General features: G+C 43.1%; 1 protein-coding gene across 2 annotated transcripts in view; it reads left to right on the top strand.

Moving 5' to 3' along the window:
- LOC113437582 (protein argonaute-1) overlaps nucleotides 1-18,919 on the top strand; it is a 67,579-nt gene that overhangs the window by 36,309 nt on the left and 12,351 nt on the right. The window contains exons 2-10 of one of the 2 annotated variants that reach the window (XM_026702656.2): nucleotides 6,057-6,246; nucleotides 9,744-9,864; nucleotides 11,547-11,728; nucleotides 12,172-12,308; nucleotides 13,380-13,514; nucleotides 15,117-15,204; nucleotides 15,848-15,995; nucleotides 17,634-17,753; nucleotides 18,191-18,313. In XM_026702656.2, the coding sequence (XP_026558441.1) occupies nucleotides 6,057-6,246; nucleotides 9,744-9,864; nucleotides 11,547-11,728; nucleotides 12,172-12,308; nucleotides 13,380-13,514; nucleotides 15,117-15,204; nucleotides 15,848-15,995; nucleotides 17,634-17,753; nucleotides 18,191-18,313 (1,244 nt within the window). The remainder of the gene's footprint in view (nucleotides 1-6,056; nucleotides 6,247-9,743; nucleotides 9,865-11,546; nucleotides 11,729-12,171; nucleotides 12,309-13,379; nucleotides 13,515-15,116; nucleotides 15,205-15,847; nucleotides 15,996-17,633; nucleotides 17,754-18,190; nucleotides 18,314-18,919) is intronic. The other variant, XM_026702657.2, reaches the window with a different exon arrangement.

Below are 18,919 nucleotides of genomic sequence, written 5' to 3'. Positions count from 1 at the left end.
ATTATGTCTCTCATAGCACCGCATGTGGATCTGACAGCCCTAAAAATAGCCTCGGAGAAGCCTGCCCTTATAACTCAGCCCTTCTCCTGCTGCTTCCTTAGCACAGATCATGTGCTTAAAGTTTGGCTATTGTTTGGCAGGCTAGTCAGAGGCCCGAGGAGCAGGGACGCAGCAGAGAACGACTTTTCTTAGTCAAGAGCTGTCCCAGGAGAAGGGTCTTGCCAAGGAAATTCATCAGCAACGAAGCAGAATTGGCTTTAAAAGCGGCTACGTTCAGCCTCTTTCTTCTGGAAACTTCCTCCTTTGCGAGGATGGGCTGGATTGGAAGGCTAATCTTTGGATTCACCCAACCCTCCTCCTGCCACTGTGCCTTCTCCTTTTCACCTGGGTTTCCCTTGGAGAGGAGTAAAACCACGCAGTTGTGTTTAGCTTGCACGGATGAATGCAGGGATCACTGCAGATATTCGGGCTAAAAGATCAGGTGCCAGCCGGGTCCTAGCTTAGCGTTGGGAAAACAGAACTATGATTTTGGACAGTGTGGTTCAAAATGGCTGGTCTCTTGATCCAGCAAGCAGGTTAAGCCACGCGCTTGAGTTTCACTTGGATGAAGTAAAATCCAATGTAGGTAGGTCCTTGACTTACAACCGTAACTGAACCCAAAATTTCTGTTGCTAAGCGAGACATTTCTTAAGTGAGTTTTGCCCCATTTTACGACCTTTCTTGGCCCATTTGTTAAGTCAGAGGTCTCCAAACTTGGCAACTTCAGACTTGTGGACTTCAACTCCCCTCAGCCAGCCATGTTGGCTGTGGGATTCTGGGAGTTGAAGTTCACAAGTCTCAAAAGTTGCCAAGTTTGGAGACACCTACTTTAAATACAACATGGATGGTTGAAAAGTCTTCTCTTGATGTCCACCGTCATCCTGCTACTCTCTCTCTCTCTCTCTCTCTCTCTCTCTCTCTCTCTCTCTCTCTCTCTTGTGTGTGTGTGTGTAGTCATAAATAGTTGCCAAGTGTCTGAATTTTAATCATATGACCATGGGGATGCTGCAACGGTCGTAAGTGTGAAAAACAAGTCACAAATCACTTTTTTCAGTGACCTAAGTTCAAATGAACCCTTGTACCGTTTTTACATATGTAGGTAGTCCTCAGCTTAAGAACAGAATTGGGAGCAGCATTTCAGTGGCTAAACAGAACGATTGTGAAGTGAATCATGTCTGATTTTACAACCTTTTTTCTTTTTTCTTTACCACAATTGTTTAGGCAGATCATGACAGGTTTTAAGTGAATCGCCCTCAAGTTTAGAGCATTAAGGCTTCTCCCATTAACTTGGCTTGTTTTGGAAGCCAGTAGGGAAAGTCACAGATTGGGATCAGGATGCCCTGGGATGCTGCACCTGTCAGGAATTGTTGCCAGAGGCCTAAATGTTGGTCACATAACCAAAGGGTTGCTGCGGCAGTGCTAAATGCAGGGACAAGTCCTAAGGCTGAGGGTGAAGGTTCGTTCTCCAAGCTTGTGGGTTGGTTTCCAAACATTTCATTACCAGGCTAGGTAACCTCTTCAGTAGAGTTTAGGAGGTGGCGGTCACGCAGTGGTGGGATTCAATTTCTTTTACGACCATTCTGTGGGTGTGGCTTGATGGGCTGGGCGTGGCTTGGTAGGCGTGACAGGGGAAGGATATACTGCAAAATCCCCATTCCCTCCTCACCCCACTAACCTGCTTTCCAGCTCCATTCTCCTGTTCAGGGCAACCAAAGAAGACCCAGCCGATCAGCTGGGCCTCGGTAGGCGGAGAATAGGTGGGGTTGGCAGGGCCAGTCAGAGGTGGGATTTGCCGGTTCTCCAAACTACTCAAAATTTCCGCTACCGGTTCTCCAGAACTGGTCAGAACCTGCTGAAGACCACCTTTGGGTCAGTGTTATTGTTCTTCTGTTTATAAGGGCTTTGAGGGTGTGTGTGTCAAGCTGGGGACTTGTGATGGGTCAGGTATGAGTCATTGGTGAGAGTCCGATGATGGGGAAGTCCTAACTCTGTTTTCAGTGCCTTTGTAACTTAGAATGTTTGCTAAATCAATGGTTGTAAGTCGAGGATTACCTGTATTTGATTTAATAGTGTAAAACAAGCTGGGAAATAACAGCTTTCCTCCACTGGCCTGAATATATTAATATGCGTGGGAACATTAATGCAAAACTAATGTTTGACTTTGTGATCCTTTTATAAAACATGCATGTGTCACCTCTTGTAGATGGGCGTTGTAAAATTAATAATTTAGGTAAAAGTATTTTTTTTAAAACCTAAAAATGGTTATAGAGCAGAGGCAGCATTTTTTTCACAATTTCCTCAGGAGTACAGGTAGTCCTTAGTTAAAGACCACCCATTCAGCACTGTTCTAGGTTATGATGACACTGAATGAGTGATGGTTATCTCTTTGGAGATCTAGGTATTTCCCAGCATCCACGTGGTCGTGCAGCCATGATTAGTTTAATTTATTTTACTTTATGGTCATTGCACCTGGTACAACGAAATTAAATGCCATCTTCAATGGACATTATAACTATAAAAAAAACAAAAAAAACAAAGATACATCCTTTGGATTCTGTACAATTGAATTGAAAACCCCTGATATTGCATAATGTTGCACTATACAGTAGAATCTTCAGTGCACATCATGACCATGAAAATAAACTCAAACACACATCCTTCACGCATCACACATTGAATTGAAAATCCCTGACATCGCACCAACACTGCACTATACAGTAGAATTCAAAAGAGCTACTGCCCTGGGATAGAAGCTGTTTTTCAGCCTATTTGTCCTTGTTTTTATTGTCCTGTACTGTCTGCCAGATGGTAATAGTTCAAAAAAGGGTTCCCAGGATGAGATGGATCTTTGAGAATGTTTTGAACTTTCTTAAGAGCTATAAAGCTCTTCCAAAAAGGGGAGAGGGCAACCAAACGATCCTCTGAGCCATGATGTTAATCCTCCAGAGCGCTGTCCTATCTGCCACTGTGCAGTTGGCAAACCATACACAGGTGCAGTATGTCAAATTAATTAGGGTGCCTGGAACTAGCCCCGCAGTCATGTGATTGCCATTTGCCATCTTCCCACCAGCTTCTAAGATTTATTGCTCAAGCTTTTATACAAGAATCTAGTCAATTAAAGTTCAGTGCCCGATAAGGGTGAATGGAATGTTTGTGGGAACGTAAGGAGTCCACGCTGATGACTCGCTTAACTCTGCCCACCAGCTTTGCCGGTTCTTTTCCTACAACTTTCCCCACAAAGGCCATGCTACTAAATTTGTTATCTTGAGCAACATTTCTCTGAGAGTTTATAGGCAGTTTGAAGGCGGATGTCTAAAGGTGAGGGCTTATTATTAACACACACAGTTTTGAGGATTAGCGGTAGCAGGAAAAAAACTTTCCTTTCTTTGCCATGACAGCTGTGGTTTCTTTTTTAACAGGCATTTTAAAAAGGACAATAGAGATCAGCAAAGATCTGAAGGCATTACCAAATCTGTAATGAAAATGAACACAAAGGAGCTACAGGGAGTCCTTAACTTATAACACTTTATTTAGTGACCGTTCAAAGTTACAATGGCACTGAAGAAAATGACTTATGACCATGGCAGCATTCCCCTGATCACGTCATTTACATTTGGATGCTTGCCAACTGATTCTCATTTAGGATGATTGCAGTATCCTGGGGTCACGTGATCCCCTTTGGCGACTTTCTGACAAGCAAAGACAGTAGGGAAGCCACATTCACTCAACAACTGTGTCACTAATTAAGCAACTGCAGTGATTCACTTAACAAATGTGCCAAGAAAAATGGTAAAATGGGGCAAAACTCACTTCTCACTTAACATAAATTTTGGGCTCAGTTGTGGTTGTAAGTTGAGGGCTACCTGTACTTTCACCTTGTATTAAATAGGCGCTCCAAATCTAGATGATCTACAGGAGCAGCCCTTCAAGCGTGGTCTATTTACAGCTCCTAGCTCCCTCAACATCGGTGAAACATTCATCAACATCTGGAAAGCATGATTGGCCTACATTTCATCCACACTGATGGTTTTAGAGCAGGGGTCCCCAACTACCGGGCCCCGGACCGGTACTGGTCCGTGGAACATTTTCTACCGGGCCGCCGTTTTGCTGGGCGCCGCCATCTTGTTTTGATGAGAAAGTGCTTCCGGGTGAGCTTTTCCGGTTGGAAAGCAGCATTTGGGTCCTGAAGGAATCCTCGCACCTTAGTTTCATTGAAGTGGGTGGTGGCTTCGAACAAAACTAAGGCGCGAGGATTCCTTCAGGACCCAAGGCAAGGCGAGCCGAGCGACCGTCCCGAAGCTGTCCTGAAGCCCATCAACAAAGGTACAAAGGAGGAGTTGAAGGCGGCGGGGAGAAGCGGGGGACGGCTGGCTGGCCGGTCCCTTGGCTCGCCTTGCCTTGTCATGTGTGCTGATGCGGGTACCGGGCTGCGGACCATTTTGTGATGCCGGTACCAGGCTGTGGCACAAAAAAGGTTGGGGGCCACTGTTTTAGAGGACAGGTAGCCCTCAATTTAACGACTACAATTGTGACTGGAGTTTCTGTTTTTAAGCAAGGCAATTAATTGAGTCACGGTCAATTTTATAAATTTTTTACCATGGTTGTTAAGCTAACCATTGCAGTTTTTAAGTGAATCATGTGGTCATTAAGTGAATCTAACTCCCCCCTCCATTGACTTTGCTTGCTGGAATCCAGCTGGGAAGGTTGCAATGACAGCCTCATAATCCTGGGATGCTACAACTGTTACGTACCAGTCGCCATCCAAATTTTGATTGTGTGACTATGAGAATGCTTTGTTGGTTGTAAGCATGAGGACCGGTTGTAAGTCACTTTATTCAGTGCCATTGTAACTTTGAATTAACAAATGGTTTTAAGTCAAGGACTATCTATAGAGTCTTCCCCATTGCTAACAAGGATTGAAGCCAAACCTTTTGTATGCAAAACAGCGTTTGCAACGAGGGTAGAGTTTTGTTTCACTTCTGCCTTATCCACGGGTAACTTACAACTAATCCAATTTTCTGAGTCATGCAATACGCTCAATTATAAACTAATTACATCAGCCCAGTTTGTTTTTGGAAAAAAACAAACAAACTAAAATGTGGCTTGAACACTGCTTAGCCAGGCTTGATTGTTGTGGATCATGGACCTGGATCAAGAAGAAAAGGGGAGTGATGTAGTTTTCTCCAGAAATGCTTTATAGGAGAATCAACATCAGATGGCATTTCATTTCAATAAACTTAAGGGAAAATCCAGTTGACATGGAAAAAAAACGAGGTTAACAAAACAATAAACACAAAAATAAGAATAGCCCTCCTGTGTTACATCAAACCGTAGCCATAATCGTCTTGTATTTTGATTTGCATTGTGCCAACTGGATGCTTCTGGAGTTCTCGTAGGCCAGAGGTGTGGTAAGTAGGTGATCTGATACACACATAGCAATAACATTTAGACGAGAATAGAATAGAATAGGAATAGGAATAGGAATGGAATGGAATGGAATTCTTTATTGGCCACACTTTGCAGCATTCTCTGAACAGTGACAAATATCAGCATGGTGCCTCCAACAATTCTGGGTCCTCATTTCATCAACCATGGAAGGATGGAATGCTGAATCAATCTTGAGCTGGTCAGGGTCGAACTCCAGGCTGTGGGCAGAGTTAGCCTGCAATTCTGCATTGTAACCACTGTGCTACCCTGGCTCCATAGAAAGTGATTAGGGACACCTTTTCTGTATTGTATTGGCTGGAGGATTCTGGGAATTGAAGTCCAGAAGTCTTAAAAGTTATCAAGGTTGGATATCTATGATCTAGACCGGGGTCCTCAAACTTGGTAACTTTAAGACCCATGGGCTTCAATTCCCAGAATTCCCCAGCCAGAATTTTAGGAATTGAAATCCACAAGTCTTAAAGTTGCCAAGTTTGGAGACCTCTGATCTGGACACTCTAAAATATTTTTCAGCTGCTGGTTTCTCACATCTTTCTCTCTCTCTCCTCCACTTCCAATTGTTGTTTCTTTAGCAGTTGCTGCAGGCACTTACCTGCCACCCCTCCAGCAGGTATTTCAAGCTCCTCGTCGGCCTGGGATAGGAACCGTTGGGAAGCCCATCAAGCTCTTGGCCAATTACTTTGAAGTGGACATTCCCAAAATCGATGTCTATCACTATGAAGTTGACATCAAGCCGGACAAGTGTCCACGCAGAGTCAACAGGTAAGGCAAGTATTAGCATTTAGACATTTCTTCTTCCCTCCAGCCCTCACCAAAAAAACCCAAACACCTCAGGTGAACATGTTCCTCCTGTTCTAGAGTAGGGTTGTCCAACCTAGGCAACTTTAAGACTTGTGGACTTCAGAATTTTGGCTGGGGAATTCTGGGAGTTGAAGTCCACAGGTCTTAAATGTCCATGGAGATTCTCAGTCATCCAGGTGATGGTTGTCCCAAAGGTGTTCTTTTCAAAAGGCAACTGGGCTTGCTTGTTTTGCTTGAAGAACTGAAGAAAAGCTTATTGGATGAAAAGCGATATGTCTTCAAGCAAAAAACAAGAAAGTCCAGTTGTCTTTGGGGGAAAAAAAACCATCTTTGGGACACAGGTCTTCTTAAAGTTGCCAAGGTTGGACACTCCTTCCTGTTCTAGAGGGCTGGAAAAGAAAAAGGCACATAGAGGCAGGCATCTCTTCCTGCCTGTTGCCAAGTTTTGAGAAGCCCCATTTCTTGGCTGAGCTGTTTTCAGTCTACCTGGTTGCTTGGCCCTATTCAACTTTGCTATGGCTGGAACTGCTGTTCTTGCTTAGGTTGGCTGGGAGTAAGATGACATTTTTCGATGCTCCATCTCCTGTTAAGCACGGTGTTTTATGTCTCTTCTCCTCCCTCATCATCTCCGGTCATGCTTTGGTGGCTCAGGAGAAAACAGAGCCTTGATCTTCCATCTCCGTTCAGTTTACAGCAGCTGGGTGGAGCTGGCTGTGGTCCCAGGCTTTTAAAATAGCTGCTCTTAGACAGCTGGGCTGCCATTTAAATATCCTTCTTCCTGTAGAGAAATGTTTAAACTTGGGAGGGTCAGAGATCTGAGAGAGCATATGTGAAAATATGAAGCTTCTCACAGCTTTCTGAAGTCCTAGAGTTGGAAGGATCACGGAGGTCCTTGTTTCCAAGTCTCTTCTTTGTGCAGGAATCTACAGGGAGTCCTTGACTTAGGACTAATTGACCCCCAAATTATGTTCGTAAAATATTAAGTTGAGGCGTCATGCACCAGATTTGAAACAACTTATTATTATTTTTTTCAATGGTCGTTAAGTGACCTCTGCAGGCATTAAGTGAATCCATTTTCCCCCAATGGATTTTTTTTTTTTTTTGCCGGAAGTAAATTTCAGAAAGGGGCTAAAATGTCACAAACTGCAGACACATATGGCCGAAAAGGTGAGCCAGTTGGCGGGTTGCCAAGGGTCCAAAATGCAATCAAGTGAACATGAACAGCTGTTGTAACTCTGAAAATGGGCCATAAGTAACTTTAGGGATGCCGGTCATTATTTGGAATGGTCATTAAGCAACTTAGTAATGGTCATAAGTTGAGTCAAAACAAGCAAGAGGGCAACTGCAATTGCAAAATGTAAGTTGCAGACCCTTCTCACACCCCCTGAGCTGAAAAATCACAACCCAGTATGATCCAATTTATATATAAAATATATCTGACAGTTACTTGATCAAATAGTGAAAATACTCTAGCCGACCCAGTCAGATAAGCTGGAATTTTAACTTTCTGAATCTGAAAACCATTTGGTGCATGATCGTGCTGGTTGGGCTGTATAGGAATTGAAATCCCATGTTAACTGGAAGAGACTAAAGACCAGAGTTGTGGAGTTCAAAGGGACCCCAACGACCATCTAGTCCGGCGATGGCGAACCTTTTTGTTGTGTGCCGAAAGCAAGCGCCTGCCGGCATCCACAATGCACTGTCCCCTGCCCCCCTACACATATGCACGTAACACCCCCCCGTCCCCTTACCTGCACTGCGCATGCGCACGCCTTCCAACTGGTTTTCGGCCTGTTTGAGGCCATTTTCACTCACCCGGGAGCTCGAGGGAAGCCTCTGCAGCCTCAGGAGGCCAAAAAACGGGTCTTCTGGAAATACCGGAAGTGTCCGTTTTTAGCCTCTGGAGCCCAGGGGAGGCTGTTTTCACCCTTCTGGAGGCTTGAGGGAAGCCTCTGCAGCCTCGGGAGGCTGAAAATGGGCCTGTTTAGGCACTTCCGGTATTTCCAGAAGGCCCGTTTTTTGGCCTTTCGAGGCTGCAGAGGCTTCCCTCGAGCCTCTGCGAGGGCAAAAATGGCCTCAAACGGGCCGAAAATCAGCTGGGAGGAGCATGCATGCACAGGGCAGGTAAGTTTGGCTGTGGCACTCATCACGGATCTAGTCCAACCCTCTGCAATGCTCAGGACAATCATGATGAGAGGTGAAGTGGGAGATAAACTGTCCAACCTCTTAAAAATCTCCAGAGATTTAAAAAACACACCCTATAATGTCTATAGGTGGACTTCAGTTGGGGAAAAATGTTTATGGTAAATATATTAAATCCTCCACTCTACTAATTATTTCATATTTATTATACTTTTTAAAATAGTTTTTGAATTATTACTCTTGTTAGGACTTTTTTTCCTTTTCCAACGTCATGCTTTCAAGCTAATTTATGCAGCCATGTTAAAAACCTTACGGATATTCCTCTTTTCCTAAAATAAGGCAGATTTCTTAACAACAAGTAAATAGTAATAGTCCCTAGACTTACATGGTGCTCCTCAGCAGTCTCTGAGCAGTTTACAACATCAACATATTTTCCCCAATAATTTGGGTCCCCATTTTACCAAACTCCAGGCTGTAGGCAGATTTTTCCTGCGATGCTGCATTCTTAACCACGGCGCCACCAGGACTCCTAATTCTGCAGCATCATTAAAAATCAGGGTTTTGGCTTGCAAAACTACACCGATTACAACGGTATCCCTCAGGGATCATCCATGCGAAGCAAATAGAATATCCTTCCAAATTATTGATTGGCGGTGCAAACTATCAGTGTTCCAATGAAACTCCCCATTTCATTCAGCACTCAGAAAAAAGATTCATCCAAGCAAGAATTTATTGAACAAATCATATTGGCCCATCTAGGAAAACCCGAATATGAGAGTTCCGGGCTTTCCCTCCCCAATTGAAATTCACAAACTCATCCCCTGCACCCACCAGTACATCACATGGCCTAATCAACCTCCCAACTGGAGACCTTCCTCCAGACACTCCTTCCCAGGTGCAGAGTGACTTGTCCTTGACTTTATGAGAAGAATGTTGTTGAGTCTAACTTTCTACCACTCTACAAAATCCCCCTTCAGCGGGATTTCCCAGGCATAAAAATGTGGCAGCTTTGAGCTTCTAAACAAAATATGGCTTTCAAATATGACTTCCACTTTGTAAATTCAGTGTGCTTGTGTTTGGCCTGGTTCATGTGCAACAAACAATTGTGTTAAGCCTGCTTTAGATCAAAGCTCCCGTTTTTTCCTTTGCAACCAATGACTTGAGAAATAGTGGGGTTTTTTTCCCTTGGACTTTCAGTTCTAATCATTTTAGCTTCCTAGCAGAATTATATTTAAATGTGTCTTTCTAGCTTTTCCTTTTTCTTTCCTCCTCTCCCCGTCCGATGTCTGTCTGTTGCTTTTTTTTTATTTTTGCAGGGAGGTTGTGGAATATATGGTACAACACTTCAAACCTCAGATCTTTGGAGACCGGAAACCGGTGTACGATGGAAAGAAGAACATCTACACTGTTACAGCTCTGCCTATTGGAAACGAAAGGGTAAGGAGTTAAAAGTCAGGTGCAAAACCTTTTAGATTCAAACTAGGTTGTCTGAACAGTGCAACAGGTTCTGAACGTACTGGAGCTACTCTGAGCTTAATATTCTTCTGGTGTGGTCAGAACATTTCTGTAAGTGTGGAATAACTCAGAAAGTGATGAATTCAAAGTGTTTCCCATTGGGGAAAAAGGGGATGAGACAAATGAAACAAACAAAATGTTAAAAAGTTATGATATTTGTGCCGTTACTTACCCAGCACATCTAAATTATTGTCATGCCCCTGTTGGAATCTGATTCTGAAGGGGAGGTTGAGCAATTGACAGGGAGTGGGAGTGTGGCTCTGGTGGCTGTGGAAGAAACTGGGGAAGGGCACAGTCCAGCTGGACATTCAGAGGAAGACCCAGGGCCATCCCTTCTTCATCCTAAGGGCACGCAGGGAGGAATGGAGAAGGGAGCAACGTGAGTTACGTGGTTTACAGGGAAAGAAAGGGCCCTGATCCCCTTCATTAGCTGCAGCTGGGAAAACTGTTCAAAAAGGCAAACTACACACAGCAAAGTTGTTGGAAGCAAAGTTTGCATTATCTTTGTTTGTCAAGGCATATCTGGATTCTGGCATCATCCCAACTGTGTGTGTTTTGTTACCTTTTGGAAGTCTGCAATTCTTTATCCTGCCCTGTCTCATTAATTGCTGCAGCGTGGTTTGTGTTGGTTTTTATTTATAATTTATATGTACTTTGGGCTCAGACTGAATTTCTTCCCTTTAAAAACTGTTCTTGGGAGAGTTTTTTCTCCAGCTGAAGATAACTGGACATTGGCGGCCAAGTTGGAGGTATTAAAGGGGCTTTACCTACTGTTGTGACTTTGTTGCTTTTGTGCCACACCTTGGGTCATCACAATTATATTAAAGTAACCAAAAATACCTTTACAATTCCCAAGGCATGTCGCAACTTTTGAGCACCCCTAATGTTTGGAAATTGAAAGTTGAAAAATTTGACACGCCCTAAAATTTAGATAAACCTTAGTGTTCTTTTTCTGAAAGCAAGAAATATTTGCATATCTGAAGTCCTAGACAGGATGATATCATAGTTAAGATATTAAACTAGGAAGAGATTTATCCACTCAGCCATTGAAACTCACTCTCAGCGTGCTCACCCTGAGACCAATTTATGTTGGTGTTTATGTGGGGAAAAAAATCAAAGGAGAAAAGATGGGAATCTCACAAATAACCACAGATACACCTTGAGTTACAACTGGTCACATTTACGTCAGTTTGCAGTGTCCTGTGGTCACATGACCATATTTTAGGACAATTTTGCTGAAAACAGAGAACTTCCAATGGCTCTCTTAACCTCCACTGTAAAAAACGTTTGTCAAAGAGGGTTGCCCACATGACTGACCCATTTTATGACCATTACAGGTTATGACCATGATGGGAAACCTCCATTATGATAATATGTCGAGGACCACCTGTAATAGCATGTGTGCTTCCTTGTTGTTTCTTGTTTGCAGCATGGGACTGTGATAAAAACAAACAGATTTTTTGTTTTTTTTCAAGAGAGTTCTAGGTTTAAAATTTGAATTGTTCCAGGAATACGCAAAGCAGGTGACAGCAAGTTGACATTTTTGGATTAGGGGAAGGAAGCCAAAATTCAAGGGTTCATGTTGTTTCCTTGGTCTTTTGCAGGTTGATTTTGAGGTGACAATTCCAGGGGAAGGCAAAGATCGAATATTTAAGGTCTCCATTAAATGGATGGCCATTGTGAGTTGGAGGATGCTCCATGAAGCTCTAGTGAGCGGGCAAATCCCTGTTCCTTTGGAATCTGTCCAGGCCCTTGATGTCGCCATGAGACACTTGGCTTCCATGAGGTAAAATCTGATTCATATTTTTTCAACACGAATACCAAGAAGATGCTTGTAACTAGCTTGAGATGTGTCTGTTATCATTACTCACTTCCATTCAGTAATCCATCGACCGAACATTTCTCATGTTGTAATTATTATTTTTTTGCCAAGGGAGGGGGGTGGGGAATGACACCATGAAAAAGGTCAAAAAATCCCAGACATGTTTAGGGGAGGAAAGGACAAAATAAGAGTTCTCTTGTGTACATTTCATTGAAATGTGATAAAACCACCAGTATTCTATGTTTCAATAATTTCTAGATATAGAGATAGGATCTGGGCTTTGCATCGCTTTAGAAGAAGATAACAAAATGAGAAAAATATTGTTTCTGTTGGGCCTCAACTGAAATCAAAATTGTGAGGTTTCATGAGCATGTAACATGGTTCCTTCTTTCTAATGATCTTCCCAGGTACACTCCAGTGGGGCGTTCCTTCTTCTCTCCCCCTGAAGGATACTATCACCCGCTGGGAGGAGGTCGGGAGGTCTGGTTTGGCTTCCATCAGTCTGTCAGACCCGCTATGTGGAAGATGATGCTTAACATAGATGGTAATGATACTTACAACCCTCCCCGCCCACTCACTCCTTACCCGGCAAACTTGCCTGCTTAAATTGCTAGTTTTCCTTTTTCCGACCTCAGGTGTTCTGCTGTGCCGGGAGATTTAGGTTAGCTAGGAAGCAGGAAATGATTGGATTTCTTGCTTTCTAGCTAGTCTTTAGATCTTCGGCTCTTCTTTTAAGCACAGCCGAACCTCCCTTAGGACTGAAGGTTCTATTATTCAGTGCAGACTCTCGGCAAGCAGATTTGAGAGACTGAGCTAGCCGATGGCAGATAGATAGAATGATTCTGTGAGCAACTCAAATCTGCCTGCCTGCTTTGCCTGATTTTGAGTAAAAGTTCTTTTTTTATAAAAAATTCAGTATTTACATGCATGGTGTGTTGCGAGTTAATTTTATGAGTTTGCTTGCAAGCAAATTTTATGTGACAGATTGAGCTAGCCAATGGCAGATAGATCTCTGAATGAATCTGTGATTCTGTGAGCAACTCAATCTGCCTGCCTACTTTGCCTTATTTTGGGTAAAATATGCTCTTTTTTTATAAAAAAATCAATATTTGTAATATTTACATACAAGCCATGCCCAGCCGGTCACATGACCACCAAGCCACACCCGCAAATTAGGCCGTGCCCACAGAACCGGTTAGTGGTCCCTGGGATTTAAAATTATGAGTTTGGTGGTCCTGAGGCCCAAAAGGTTTGCGATCCCTGTTCTAGAAGTCGTGGTTGATTAACTCTTCTAGACGTTAGAGAGTAGGCTTTGATTCCATAGTCATTGACGTTATAGAAGAATAAATTATGCATCTGTTACTAAAAGAAATCATTAAAAATGTTCAGAGTCTAGAGGAAGAACTTTTCATTGAGGGCATCTTGTTGGTATTAAGAATTTGAAAAGATATAGCAAAAGAATTAAGGAGCTTAATTATTAATTCTTATAAGATGTTGGATAAGAATTATAAAATTGTAGATACCCTGCAGGGGTAGCTGTGGACTGGTTAGTTTGAGCAAGGGTGTTCAAACAGTTGCAAGATATGACATTGTTGTGATTCATGTGCACCTTTAGTGTCTGCCACGGCGTTCTACAAGGCCCAGCCGGTGATTGAATTCATGTGTGAAGTGTTGGACATCCGGAACATCGACGAGCAGCCAAAGCCCCTGACTGACTCTCAGAGGGTTCGGTTCACAAAGGAAATCAAAGGTAAATCATAAAGGCAGGGGGAATTTCAGAGAGCACAGCAGAGATTTGCCTGGCAATTGACCTGAATTTATTTATTTTAGATCATTTATATTGACGCTACTCGTATGGCGATGCCAGGCAGCTTACAAAGATATAAAAACACCATATTATAGAAATAAAAAGTAAGAAAAAGAACAAAAAAAAGAAAAATTCTCACCATCCATCCCGGTGACAACAGACATTCCTACTAATCACTTAATGGGCTTCCTCCCACTCTGGGTTCCCCAGGCCCGCGGTCAGAACCACATCTAGGCGGCTTACAAAGTTATAAAAACCATATAAAAGAAATACAAAATAATAAAAAGAAAAATAATAACCAAATAACCCCCTCACTGCCCCCCCTCCCCCCAGTGACAACACACATTCATCCCAGCCATTTAATGGGGTCCCCCCCTGCTCTCGGTTCCCCAGGCCCGCTGGCATTCAGCGACTTCCAAATGAGTGGGGGCCAGTCTAATCTCTTTGGGGGGGTGGGGGGTGGGGAGATGATAATGAATGCACCCTCACCAACAAAAATCTTGAGATGGATACAGCATTCCAGCTGAGATTTCTACTTGGTGTTTTCCTGAACTTGTATAAAATCCTGAACTGTTGAACGCAGATAGTCCTTGGTACTTAACTTTATCAGTCAGAGTTATGACTTAACCTGGAAAAAGGGAATTATGACCCAGTTCTAAAATTGTGACAGTTCCTCCCTCCCCACAGTCACTTGAATGCACTTCAGGCACCTGCAACACAACGGGGATTTTGCAGTAACCTTCCCCTGCCACGCCCACCAAGCCACTCCCACAAAACCAGTCGTAAGAAAATTTGTATCCCACCACTGAACACAGCTGCATTTATATGACCTTTGTAGTGTCCCACAGTCATGGGACCACATTTTGTGATGCTTTGCCGATAGCCAGAAGTTGCTTTCTGTTTTTGGTAAAACCATGTCATAGCAAGCAACTGTTTCACTGACTGACCACAGGGTTCATTTAATGACTGCTGGGGGGAGGGGAAGTCATAAAGTCGGGTTGATCATGTGAGGGTAATTGCTTAGTTATTTCCTGTTAATAATGAAATAATTCATCAGTAACATGAATTCCAGAATAAGCATTTTTTTAAAATCTGTAGAGTACAGATTGTAAAATAAGCAAGTATGAAAATATTTTTAATATCTAATTCTATCAAATGATGGAATCCCACCACTTTCTGATAACTTTGCTGTCATATTCCATCCAGTTTTAGTGCATGTAATAATAATTGCCTAAATTGGGTACTAAGGAAGATACGTTGAATATAAACATGATTAAGGAATCATTCTTTTGTGAAGTATTCTAATTAAAAAAAACTTGTAATTTCAGAGTTGTGCAAGAATGGATCTCTGAATAGAATAAGTGTTTGTAATTGTTGAAATCAGAACTTTACAACTTCTATTCATTAAATGCTCACTGGGTTGTAATTTTAATGGAGAATCTTATGAACTAAAATGGAATAACTAAAATAGAATGGAGGTAGGAGGCAGCTTTGAATGAAACCAAAACTACAATTCCTTGTAAACTTAATCTTCTCTTTCACTAGGTTTGAAAGTGGAAGTTACGCACTGCGGACAAATGAAGAGGAAATACCGCGTCTGTAATGTCACTCGGCGTCCAGCTAGTCACCAAACGTAAGGCAGGAGCAGTAGAGTGAAGAAACATAGGCAGGTAGTCCTCGCTTAGTGACCACAGTTGGGACCAGCAGGTCAGTTGTTCAGCAAAGTGAACATGAAACCACAACTGTGCTTATAACCTTCCTTTAGCTTTGTTTTGCTTTATGGATCCGCGAAGGTCATAAATGCAGGTGTCGGTGGCAAAGTTTTTTTTTTATCACTGTCGTAACTGCAGACGGTCACTGTCCGAGGCAGTTGCTTAACGAGGACTACCTGTACCAAGAACACAAACTCTGCCTTTTACACTCGTTGCGTGCCATTTTGTAAGGTGAGCTTGTGTTGTGATAATGCAATACAGGTTTTGTCCTTCGGATGCCCTGGTGCAGGGGTCCCCAACCGTCCGGTCCATGGACGGGTATCAGTCTGTGGCATGCCAGCAACCAGCCTGCACAAACAAGCAAAGGCCCATCTGTGGGATGCAGGCAGCAAGCAAAACTACGCCCCCTTCGGTCCACGGAAAACCTCTCTGTAGAAGTGCGCAAAAGATTGGGTCCCTCTGTCCTGGGGGTGGTTTGTCTGGAGGCCTCAGAGGAGTGAAGCTGAACCTTTTTTCGCCTGTGGGCGTTGGGTCTCTAAGGTTGCTCTGGTTCTCGTTGTACAGGTTCCCCTTGCAGCTGGAGAGCGGACAAACCGTGGAATGCACCGTTGCACAATACTTCAAACAGAAGTACAACCTGCAGCTGAAGTACCCCCACCTGCCTTGTCTTCAAGTCGGCCAAGAGCAGAAACACACCTATTTGCCTCTGGAGGTAGAAAGCCTGTGCCTGGGGCTGGGCTGGTGGCAGTTCTGGGCAGGGATCATGGGGGATAATCTACTAATGCAGTCATTGCTCTGTTCTTTGCTCTGACCCCTTCTAGCTTCATGTGGTGGAATGTAGTCTGGATTCCCAAGAGAGAATTAGAGATTCTCTCATATGTAATTAGAGATTCAGAATAATGTCAGCTGGTGCTCCGTTCAAAATCCAAGAAAGAAATACTTAGACTCTTGTAATTAGAGAAAAGGTGATCTTTTACTGGAAGTCAAGTGGTAGCAACAAGAGAATTCTGAACCTGGGGAAATAGGCACATACATCACATATATCAAGGGATTGAAATGTTCCCACCCCCAATAGTTCAAACGGTTCTTCCAATTAAAAGTTGTGAACCTCATCATGTGGACATCTTCAGGTGGTGATGATTAGTTACCTAGGCTTACTCAGATAAAGGTTTGCAGTTGCGCAGAGAAGAGAAAGCTAAGCAGGAATTAGAAACCGTCTCCAGTTTATACAATATCAGTTAGTAACACTTTCAGTTCACGTCCCATACGTCCCTCACGTTTCCCCCTTCCAGCCCTGCCCTGTTACTCATGACAGCCAGAAAGAAGCAAAGGAAGGGAGGAAGATCTTGAAGGCTGACAGGGGCTGCATTCCAGAGAAGCAAGTCCCAAAGGTGCTTTTTCAAAGGACAAACTGGCCTGTCTTTATTTTTTTTCTTGAAGACGTTTCACTCCTCATGCAAGAAGCTTTTTCGATTCAGAACTGAAGAAGCTTCTTGGATGAGAAGCAAAATGTCTTCAGGGAAAAACAAAGAAAGTCCAGTTGTTGTTTGAAGAAGCACCTTTGGGACAACCATGACCTGGATGGCTGAGAATCTCCAGAGACAAGAGATAGCAAAGTTTAGATAGTTTGATTGGGAGGAAGAAAGTCAAGACAGCTCCTCCTTAGAAGTTCTCAAAGTCTTTAATGATACAGGTACTTGCTTTAGTTTCACAAGATTTCTGTCTATAATGATTGCTCCCTATTAGTATCAAATAACTTTATGCAGCAATATGGTCACTGAGCAGTGATATATATTAAAAGGTGAATGTGAAAACACATATGTGTCTATTTGGAAATGCAAATATAAGATATATAACAAGCAATAAGAATGAATGAAATACAGGAGATAAAAATACAATAATAATTGAAGTAATACAAAAATGCAAGTGAGTACATAAATCAGAATGTTCTATTAGTATTTTTATTGCTGCTGCTGATCTTGCCAAAGTGGTTGTGTGGGAGAGTGATGCTTTCTGGAACTAGCTAACTCTAAGCTATCCATGCAACATGTTGGATTTTGGCTCAGCATGTTGTATGAATCTAATCTTCGTGGTTTGAAAACCTTAATTTGTAGCTGAGTTCGCTGTGTGGGCTTTGGGAACAGGAGCGTGTCCAGCAAAGTGAAACTAAGCAAATCAACTCTTAATGTGATGCGTTGTCCCAACTAGTTTTGTTTTCCTCAAACCAGGGTTTGGCAAAATCTGGACGATACACAAAACCCGAAATCATCATTGTTTTCATCCCCTTTTGAGTTCAAGGAAAGGTGGTCGCTTTAAACAAATACCTGCCTCCTCCTTACCCATTTTCCAGGTGTGTAACATTGTGGCTGGCCAGCGGTGCATCAAAAAACTGACGGACAATCAGACGTCTACCATGATCAAAGCTACAGCACGGTCTGCTCCTGACAGGCAAGAAGAAATTAGCCGCTTGGTAAGTACTGCTTCCTTTCGTCGGAACCATGCCAGAATGGGAGGTAACCTTTTTTGAGCTAGCCTGGGGTTGGTAGGAAGCTCAGAGCTGTGTGCTGCTGTAATTCAGAAGGAAGAGAGTGCAGGAATTTCATTCTTGGCTCTGGCTAATAACATACCAGCTGTGTACACTTCAGTGTACATGTGGTCCGCATTTTACAACTATTCATGTAACTGCTGTTCAAAATTACCATGCTGCTGAAAAAGTGACTTATTACCAGTCAAACCTGGCAACTTTAACATAGGTGGACTTCAACTCCCCACAATTCCTCAGCCAACATGGCTGGCTGGGGAATTGTGGGAGTTGAAGTCCACCCATCCTAAAGTTCCAAAATTGAGAAATACTGCCCTAGAGAAGACTATCTTGTTTGAAAACTTCAACCTCCCTTTGTCTTGTAGATGAAAAATGCCAGTTATAACCTGGACCCATACATACAAGAGTTTGGCATAAAAGTGAAAGATGACATGACTGAAGTGACTGGGAGGGTCTTGCCAGCCCCGATTTTACAATATGGAGGTCGGGTGAGTAGTAAGGAACCTGTGGGCTGCTTTTATTCACAAGCACAACTGGAGCCTGAGATGTTTATTTGTTAACTCCTATCAATCCATCCTTCAGAAACTGGAGTAGCAGGTAGCTTTCTGAGACCCTTAGCCAGGGGTCCCCAAACTTGGCAACTTTAAGACTTGTGGACTTCAACTCCCAGCATAGCTGGCTGGAGAATTCTGGGAGTTGAAGGTCCACATGTCTTAAAGTTGCCAAGTTTGGAGACCTCTGATCTTAGCTGTGATCTTAGAAAAGTTAACAGAAGGGAAAAAAGTTTCTATTTCTCTTAAGGTAAAGGTTTCTCTCGCACATACACGCTAGTCGTTTCTGGCTTTATGGGACGGTGCCCATCTCCATTACAAAGCCAAAGAGCCAGCGCTGTCCGAAGACGTCTCCGTCGTCATGCGGCCAGCATGACTAAACGCCGAAGGTGCAAAGGGCTCCCTATTTTTCTACTTGCATTTTTACATGCTTTCGAACTGCTAGGTTGGCAGAAGCTGGGACAAGTACTCCATTACGCGGCGCTAGGGATTCGAACCGCCAAACTGCTGACCTTTCTGATCGACAAGCTCAGCGTCTTAGCC

Source organism: Pseudonaja textilis, chromosome 10, assembly GCF_049901715.1.
Source record: "Pseudonaja textilis isolate UNSWEBS1 chromosome 10, rPseTex1.2, whole genome shotgun sequence".
Lineage (NCBI taxonomy): Eukaryota > Metazoa > Chordata > Lepidosauria > Squamata > Elapidae > Pseudonaja > Pseudonaja textilis.
Note: the sequence above shows the minus strand (reverse complement) of the source record. Positions and strands in the feature narration are given on the sequence as shown.